General features: G+C 41.8%; 1 protein-coding gene across 2 annotated transcripts in view; it reads left to right on the forward strand.

The window, feature by feature from the left end:
- The window catches only part of LOC139567561 (phosphoribosyl pyrophosphate synthase-associated protein 1-like), a 29,845-nt gene extending 23,187 nt beyond the window's left edge, over positions 1-6,658 (forward strand). For both annotated transcript variants that reach the window (XM_071388915.1, XM_071388916.1), the window contains exons 5-10: positions 602-717; positions 866-921; positions 1,052-1,206; positions 4,019-4,089; positions 5,891-6,037; positions 6,351-6,658. In XM_071388915.1, coding sequence (XP_071245016.1) covers positions 602-717; positions 866-921; positions 1,052-1,206; positions 4,019-4,089; positions 5,891-6,037; positions 6,351-6,509 — 704 coding nt within the window. In that variant the 3' untranslated portion in view covers positions 6,510-6,658. The remainder of the gene's footprint in view (positions 1-601; positions 718-865; positions 922-1,051; positions 1,207-4,018; positions 4,090-5,890; positions 6,038-6,350) is intronic.
- Positions 6,659-9,815: the final 3,157 nt, after the last annotated feature.

The raw sequence follows: 9,815 nt of genomic DNA on the forward strand, positions 1-9,815 counted from the left end.
TTAAAGTAAAGATACCTTTTTAATAGGAAATTACTCAAGTGAAAGTCACCCAGTAAAATACTACTTGAGTAAAAGTCTAAAAGTATTTGGTTATAAATATACTTAGCTATCAAAAGTAAATGTAATTTCAAAAATATACTTATGTATCAAAAGTAAAAGTATAAATCGTTTCAAATTGCTTATTAAGCAAACCAGACGGCACAATTTTTTTTTTATTTTTTATGTAAGGATAACCAGGGTCACACTACAACTTGCAGGCATAATTTACAAGCGAAGCATTTATGTTTAGTGAGTCTGCCAGATCAGAGGCAGTAGGGATGAATAGGGATGTTCTCTTGATATTTGCGTGAATTGTACCATTTTCCTGTCCTGCTAAGCATTCAAAATGTAACGAGTACTTTTGGGTGTCAGGGAAATGTATGGAGTAAAATGTACATCATTTTATTTAGGAATGTAGTGAAGTAAAAGTTGTCAAATATAAATAGTAAAGTACAGATACCCCCCCCCCCCCCCCCCAAAAAAAACTACTTAAGCAAAAAATACTTTAAAGTACTACTTAAGTATTTTACACCACTGGCTTGACCCACTGGTGTTATCACAGGGCTGACTCACATCATCACCATGGACCTACACCAGAAGGAGATCCAGGGCTTCTTCAGTTTCCCTGTTGATAACCTGCGTGCCTCGCCCTTCCTGCTACAGTACATCCAGGAGGAAGTAAGACGACCCAGAATCCTCTCCAGTCACTTGTATCATTTCAATCATTATATCATGTATTTGTTGAATAAAGTTTAGTTTTAATCTGGCGTTGAACTGTGAAATCATGTTGGATAATGTTTATTTGTTACTGTTTATTCGTTTTTAGATTCCAGACTACAGAAATGCCATTATCGTTGCAAAGTCTCCTTCGGCGGCCAAGAGGTAACATAAAGGTTGGGAGTTTTCCAGCAAGATGGATATTGAATGATGTGAAGTGTGTTTTGTGGCTGCAGATTTGTGGGTGATTGTGTTTGCTCTGTATGTATTTAAATCCTTTGTGTGTGTGTTCCAGAGCTCAATCCTATGCTGAGAGGCTGCGGCTGGGCCTGGCGGTGATGCACGGGGAGGCCCAGTGTTCAGAGTCTGACATGGCCGACGGAAGACACTCTCCCCCTCCAATGTCTTCAGGACGCACCACCTCTGGTCACCCTGGTCTGGAGCTGCCATGTAAGATACCCCCCCGACACGCACATGCGTGTGCACACACACACACTAGAAAATACTCCTGCCTTTGATCCTAACACACAAAAATGACTGTTGCGTTGCTCTCATGGATATAATCTGCCTAATCAGCAGACAGTGCTGGTTTATGTAACCACTAGTGTCAGGACAGGATGAGTTGAGCCCTGACTGCTGTCTATCTGAGGAGTCCATAGAAAGGTAATGAGTCTGAACAGCAGGTTTAAACCCCCACTGCTTATGGGGAGTAGACGGCACTGGGATGGGCATCCCATGTAGCATGCATACACTTGTGAACGGACGTACACCCAGACTCTGATCCTATCCATTGTAGAGCCACTGTGAAACATGGCATTTGGGTCAAAGTGCGGCTTTACAGAGATCGAATGGAACAGTATTTACAGAAAAGAGAACAAACTATTTTACATTTATGGACTGGAAAAGTGGTAATCTGCCCGAATAACAACCCATAGCCGAGAGAAAGTAATTTTTTACAAATTCAATTGTCACAGAAATGCTGTAAAAATATCTAGCCCTGAATTCCCTAAGGTACCAGTAGCAAAGATGACCTCCACACATTGTCCTCATGCTGACAGTGTACAACTGGAGTGTTCAGCCAGTCAGGGCTGTAGTATGTGTTGGTTCAGCAACAAAGCACTCCTTCTCAGCAGCCTGACACTACTGCAGATGCCTGTGAAATACTGCAGGCAATAACAGGCGTCCGTTCCATAACAGACCATTTTTCCCCCCTGTGTTATTCTTTCTATTAAACTTTATTTTATTGCGTTCCTTGGATAAATAGGACCAGAAGGCCTGTCTTCAGTTCTGGAGTTGTTTGTCTGTATGCTGCCTTTGTCTGTCTGTCTATGTTTTAAAACAAATATTCTCTGTATATGACAGTGTTAACGTATCCCGTTTATCTTTTGAAGACACAGGGAGGCACCAGGCTTCATTCCCAGGCATAGAGCTCCCAAGTACGACCGTAATGCTCAACTCTCTCTTCCTCTGACCCCCATCCTGTAATACTATTTGTGATCGCTTATACCTGCCTGCATGTAATGTTGATGTCTACCGAGGGAGTTTCCATTACTAGCAGCACTGACCTTCTAAATTCCCCTTTGTGAAGATCTCAGTTCAGTTAAGTGTTTAGACCGGGGGCGGGGGTCAAACATACGCGGGGGTTTGATTAAAAAATAAATAAACATTCAGGGGATAAGCTCAGTCGACATTGAAATGACTAAAACCACATCTGAACTGTGTAGAAATGACAATGGTCCTACAATTATAGTCTTTTCATTTTTTTACTCAGCCTGCTAGCAGTCATCGAAACGAAAGCCAGACAGTCGTGGGAGCATTGGAAATTCCAAAAGCGATGGATAGAGGACTATTTTTTTTTTTTTTTTAATTGGACGGTGAGGAGATGTAGTCAATTTTAAGTGCGGCCCCCGGACCTCAGTGAAGACCCCCCCCCCTCCTGGTTTCGACTGTTGGCTGTCACCAAATCTGGTATGATTATTGAAACAAGATATCTGTAAAACAGCAGATTTCTTCACCTCCAAATTGGTGTCAAGGTCTTTGAGATCATCCCAAGTTTACAGGGTACGGTATTCCTCACTTGATGCATTTTTGACATTTTACATGCCTTTTGTCTAATACACAATTAACTGTGAACTTCCAAAATTAGAATAAAATCATCACATTCAACCCTACCGATAGCAATACGGATCTGCTGGATGCATTCATGCAAGCATCATGGAAAAATACATGGCTCTTCCCATGTATACTTTGGAGTTGCACTACAATTAATACCCATTTGAAACCGTGTGGCTTGTCAACATTCCCTTCAACATGCCTCTCATCCTCAAATGTAGCATTTATCTGACCTTTGACCCCTTCAAAGCAACCAACAAAAGGGCTGCTAATGCATATGGCTTACCAGAGGGCACCTACTGTATTCCACTGCCAGGTTGGTGATTGGCATACATTTTATGGAGCCAATCATTTCCCCATAAACATTATGCCATTTGGGCAATTTAACTACGTCTATAACTCCAAATGGAGATGAAGGAAACATTGCAAGCACCTCAGAGGCCGAATGAGGCATGATGGCAAGCTTGGTTGTTCCCCTGCATCCTTTCTCTTGATCAATTCCTAGTTTAGAATTTTTCGAGCTAACTTGCTGTTTCAGCAACGGTATGATTCTTGTTTATTTAAAAACTCACCCCTCTCCCTGAAGCCTTAAAAAAAAAATATTTTAACAAAATTATTTTGTTGCTAATGTCAACACCTCAGAGTTCCAAGTAGAGCCTCATGATTCAACCCTGAGAGTTTTTAAATACGCAGACATCTGGTTGGACGCCTCCGGGCTGACGATGAGGACACTGCTTTGAAGTCGGTTGTGATTTGGCATGGCATGGGGTTGCTGTGTGGATCCCTAAATCCCAAACCGGATGTTTTATTTGTGGGAAGGAAGACAGCTCTATACTCATGAGCCATGTGTTGCTACCATCACAATATGTCTGAAGCTGCCCTATACTTACAGTGGCCAAAATCATTTCACCTAGTTGTTGTCCCGTCTGTCAAAATGAGCGTTTTCAGGATTATTCTGTAGCGGGTTGTAGCTGTCTGTGGACGTTGAGGTAGAGCTGTCGTGCATGGATGGTCTTTGCAGGTGTTGAACTTGATCCCTTCTTACTCATTCTCCTCAACCCAATCATTTGAATGTCATTTTTTCCCCCCTCATTTCCTCTGCACCACTGGTTTGAAAGTAATGATCAATCTCTCTCCTTTTCTCTTACAGTAATGATGGCCAAGGAGAAACCGCCTATCACTGTAGTGGGAGATGTGGGAGGTCGCATCGCTATCATTGTTGTAAGAATTATATCGTCTCTTCTGTTTAACTTTGATCCCTATGGGACAAAAAAAACTGCATTGTCCAAGCTATTGCTAATAAGCAAGAGTTAAAATGTTACAGTTGAAGTCGGAAGTTTACATGCACCTTAGCCAAATACATTTAAACTCAGTTTTTCACAATTCCTGACATTTAATCCCTGTTTTAGGTCAGTTAGGATCACCACTTTATTTTAAGAATGAGAAATGTCAGAATAATAGTGATTTATTTCAGCTTTTATTTCTTTGATCACATTCCCAGTGGGTCAGAAGTTTACATACACTCAATTAGTATTTGGTAGCATTGCCTTTAAATTGTTTAACTTGGGTCAAATGTGTCGGGTAGCCTTCCACGAGCTTCCCACAATAAATTGGGTGAATTTTGGCCCATTCCTCCTGACAGAGCTGGTGTAACTGAGTCAGGTTTATAGGCCTCCATGCTCGCACATGCTTTTTCAGTTCTGCCAACAAATTTTCTATGGGATTGAGGTCAAGGCTTTGTGATGGCCACTCTAATACCTTGACTTTGTTGCCCTTAAGTCATTTTGCCACAACTTTGGAAATATGCTTGTGGTCATTGTCCATTTGGAAGACCCATTTGTGACCAAGCTTTGACTTCCTGACTGATGTCTTGATGTTGCTTCAATATATCCACATAATTTTCATGCCTCATGATGCCATCTATTTTGTGAAGTGCACCAGTCCCTCCTGCAGCAAAGCACCCCAAGCACTCCAACATGATGCTGCCACCCCCGTGCTTCACGGTTGGGATGGTGTTCTTCGGCTTGCGAGCCTCCCTCTTTTTCCTCCAAACGTAACGATAGTCATTATGGCCAAACAGTTCTATTTTTGTTTCATCAGACCAGAGGACATTTCTCCAAAAAGTATGATCTTTGTCCCCATGTGCAGTTGCAAACCGTAGTCTGGCTTTTTATGGGGGTTTTGGAGCAGTGCTTGCTGTGCGGCCTTTCAGGTTATGTCGATATACAGGACTCGTTTTACTGTGGATAAAGATACTTTTGTACCTGTTTCCTCCATCATCTTCACAATGTCCTTTGCTCCTGTTCTGGGATTGATTTGCACTTTTCGCACCAAAGTACGTTCATCTCTAGGAGACCGAATGCGTCTCCTTCCTGAGCGGTATGACGGCTGCGTGGTCCCATGGTGTTTATACTTGCGTGCTATTGTTTGTACAGATGAACGTGATGCCTTCAGGCGTTTGGAAATTGCTTCCAAGGATAAACCAGATTTGTGGAGGTCTACAATTTTGTTTCTGAGGTCTTGGCTGATTTCTTTTGATTTTATCATGATGTCAAGCAAAGAGGCACTGAGTTTGAAGGTAGGCCTTGAAATACATCCACAGGTACACCTCCAATTGACTCAAATGATTTAAATTAGCCTATCAGAGGCTTCTAAAGCCATGACATCATTTTCTGGAATTTTCCAAGCTGTTTAAAGGCACAGGCAACTTAGTGTATGTAAAATTCTGACCCACTGGAATTGTGATACAGTGAAATAATCTGTCTGTAAACAATTGTTGGAAAAATGACTTGTGTCATGCACAAAGTAGATGTCCTAACCGACTTGCCAAAACTATAGTTGAAAAACGAGTTTCAATGACTCCAACCTAAACGTATGCATACTTCTGCCTTCAACTGTATATAAACTATTTATGTTTAACACTCACTGTTCTGAGGAAGTCCTCATGTAAGATATATTTGGACATACTGTATGACAGAGCTCGTGTGTCATGTAGACGCTAATAACTGTTTCCCTCTCTCAGGATGACATCATAGATGACGTGGAGGACTTTGTGGCGGCGGCTGAGATTCTGAAAGAGAGGGGGGCCTATAAGATCTATATCATGGCGACACACGGCCTGCTCTCAGCAGAGGCCCCGCGACTCATAGAGGATTCCGCCATCGACGAGGTAAGACGAAGGACACGGGCAGGCTTTTATTAAGCCTGAAATGGCTGTTTTTTTCTAACATCCACACAGCTGACAATTATTGTACGTAGTCTGTGCTGCTCCCATACTTGAAGCTGCTCAAGGTCGGAATTATGTCTCTTTGCTGGATAAATCAAACTAATCTATGCTTTCTTAAAAAGACAAGTACACAAACCGATACCCAAATACAGTAACATGCAATGCATACACACAAAAAATAACTTTGCCTTCTTTAACATAGTCACTGCTGTAACCTAGCTCTCCATTTTGTGTTCTTGTCCCCCCCCCTCCCCAGGTGGTGGTGACCAATACAGTCCCTCATGAGGTCCAGAAGCTCCAGTGTCCCAAGATCAAGACGGTGGACGTCAGTATGATCCTGGCCGAGGCCATCCGACGCATCCACAATGGAGAGTCCATGGCTTACCTGTTCCGTAACATCACAGTAGATGACTGAGCTACACGCACGAACACGTTGTGTTCACACTGTGAGACCAAGGATTTTCAATTCCGTTACATAGGAACTTGTTTCTTTTCATTCTAATTGACTTCCTATGTAAAACAAAATATCTTGCATTCTCAATAAATGTCTACTGTTCATGCATACCAATAGTCCTTTACTGTACTCTGCTATACTATGTGCATGGTAAATACATCACCCATGCAGACTCTCATGAAGCACAAAGTGCACTGATATCTTGGATTCATTTCATTTAATCCCATGTTGTGTGTGTTGTATGCAATTTGTACAGCATAGCATTTGGTTAATTAAGCCTTTTTGATTAATATGTATTTGCGATCAATTGAACTCCAATATTGAAGCAAGACTGGTACATGGTTAGTCTTTTCGAAGGGTTACTGAATTAGCTTGTAGTTACATGCCCATGGCCCAAAGCCCTTCGCAGCCATTGAGCTAGAGCACAGTATTGTAACAAGTGTCAATGCCTATTTTAGTCACTGATACCTCTAACTGATATCGGACAAGAATAGACACTTGCACAGTCTGTTTTCTGCACACAAAAAACATCATGACTAGGTTATTTCATCTGTCACTTTTCAAATTATGATAGACAAATCACGAGGACCTCAGTCTATCAGCTACTCTGTTTTCATGGGGATTTGATCTCCATTTGCTCATAGATTTAAACAGGGAATATGCATATCAAGGTATTTACTGAACCCATTAACCACACGGAAGTAGACAAGGCTAAGCCTTTGAAGAGAACAAATGCCTAAATCTGCTCTTACATACTTTCATGTGTAGCGATAATCTCTTCTCTCTCGTTCCCTTGAAGCTTTGTGTTCTGTTGAAGTCTGTCATGAGCAAACAACAGTCTGAATGGTGAAACACTGGCTCTGTTCTGCAGAGGTGCATTGAGTTGGCCTTTTCTGTTTCTAGATATTGCGTGCCTCTCGTCTCCCTCACACAGCTAAGTGTTTACCATCAGTGGACTGAATAAACCTGTTGCGCTGATGTTGAAGGATCAAGCTGAATAGCTCTGTCAGTTGTCTCTTTCTGCCAGCTTATTCAATACGCCTACTTCTCTCATCTTTTCTGATCTACCACACACTCAATGACTCAATGGAAACATTGTCTCTCAATGTTGACGGTGGTTTCGGTTGCGTGTGTAACATCTGGGTTCCTCTATAAATTCAAATGAAGCCTGTCTGATTTCCATGTGAACCGTGTCATGAAAGCAAGTGGCACTGGCTTAAAAGAATGAGGCAAGTGCATGGATGGACTAGGCAACGAGTCTGTTAAAGAAGTGAGGACATGTATATTTTGTAGTTTTATAAATTTTTTCCCACGTGTGCAAGTGATATCACATAATTTCACTTCTGCTTGTCTGAGGATACAGCATTAATAGCAACTACGGTATATCGCTAAAAGTAGAAAGACCACAGTTCATTATGGGATAGAATGTGGAGTCAAATGGCACCTATGTCGTGCAAGCAGCATATTAAGAGAATTTGTATATTGTCTCAACCAACTTGTTGATCTGTCTTCACAGAACACATCACATTTCATAGCAAATGTTTTAACTTGAGATGCATTGTAGTCGTCAAAAAGAGTCCAGGACCCTGAACTTGTTCTAAACGCCTCAGGATTCTCTGAAACAACTGCTGAGGAGCTTTGACCAAGTCTAGGGGCAGAGACAACCATAGACACTGGACAATCCATCTGAACTGGGGACACGATATGTACCTTTTGGTTTATTTTTTGTAGAGAATCGAAATAAGTTAAGTCATTTCAATACAGTAGGCTGTAGTACTACATTCAGTAATCTCTCATCACAGACAATTATTGCATATGAGAACCAATTTTAGGCATAACAATTAAAACGCCTCAGTCATGTCATTGAATAACACTATTGTGTCTCAAAGGCCTTTACGTACCTGTTCGTCAGTGTGTGTATATAGAGATCTCTTCTCCAGTCGTCCATTCTGTGAATGAATAGGGGGAGAGTACGGAAGAATGTTTTAACTGGACAGAAAGAGGAACTACAGGCCTAACGTTCAACAGGCCACTTCCCCATATGAGAAGGGAAACAATGCATCTGATGAGGACAGGGGGAAGCACATGGACCAACCACAGCTATTGGTGGAGACAGAGTGTGTTGTACTTTACTTCTATGTTGGAAGCTGTGACCGTGTTGTCTGTTCATGACATTCAGGGAAAATCCGCACACATATTTCTTTCAGTGTTTTTAACATTCCTAATATGCACAATTACAATGAGCTTCTATTTGATTTATGGTGCAAGGCTATCGAAACAAGACAGAAATACAATACTTTGTACGTGATATGCCTTGTAAAGTACAAAGGTCCCAAGATGGGCTCACTCAAGTGCAGTATATTGTGCTAAATACCTTATATCAGTTGAGGAAGGTTGCCTATTGTCTCATAATGATGCTAATTTGCATACAGCACTGAGGCTTGTGGCGCATGCCTAGACTGCTCACAGCAGGTGTAACTAATTTAGCCAAATTTTGTTTGTGAGAGCAACGGTCAATGTCTCAAAGGAAGACTGATTTAAATACAGTAATTCTAAAGAAATACAAAGATTTATGCTTATAAAGTTGATCAATATTTTATGAAGGGGGGCGCAGTGAAAGACAACTGTGGTTAGAGGGCGACGTTGGACTGTAATACAGCCTGCACAATTCAGTTCGACGCCTTTTCTGGACCAAGAAGTGGGGCTGTGTGAACTGAATCACAGTAAGCTATATCTGCATTTTTTATAAGCCTATCTTGTTCTTTACAGTTAGAAATGACGGTTTACGCTTAATGTTATTCAATTGTATTCCTGGTAGCCTGATAACGCCAGCATAGTCATCTTTAAACAATTCATCAGAAAATCCCTTGAGCCTTGTGTAATTGTAAGTTATACCCTAGGCCAGGGATGGGCAACTGGCAGCTCTTTTGTAGGCCCGCGGATCAATTTCCCCCACCCCCAATTTTTTTTTTAGCTTAGGGCCCTCAAAAGGCCTGCTCTGACTGCATGTCTGGGTATGGATGTGGGTATGCAGACCCGTGAGCCACAGTGGCCCCTCATGAGTCCCTACCCCCATCAAAGTTGCCCATCCCTGGCCTAAGCCTTATCCTACAGTGCAAACTTTCACTAGTAGTGGGATTTGATAGTATGTTTTTGTAGTTTGTTTGTGGAAATTTGTTGATACCTGAACCAGACTACAGGTAGTAGATGGTGTCCACGTCATGATGCACCTGCACGTCTATTGGGGCCATGGTGATAGATAGACCG

The sequence above is a fragment of the Salvelinus alpinus genome, chromosome 2 (assembly GCF_045679555.1).
Source record: "Salvelinus alpinus chromosome 2, SLU_Salpinus.1, whole genome shotgun sequence".
Lineage (NCBI taxonomy): Eukaryota > Metazoa > Chordata > Actinopteri > Salmoniformes > Salmonidae > Salvelinus > Salvelinus alpinus.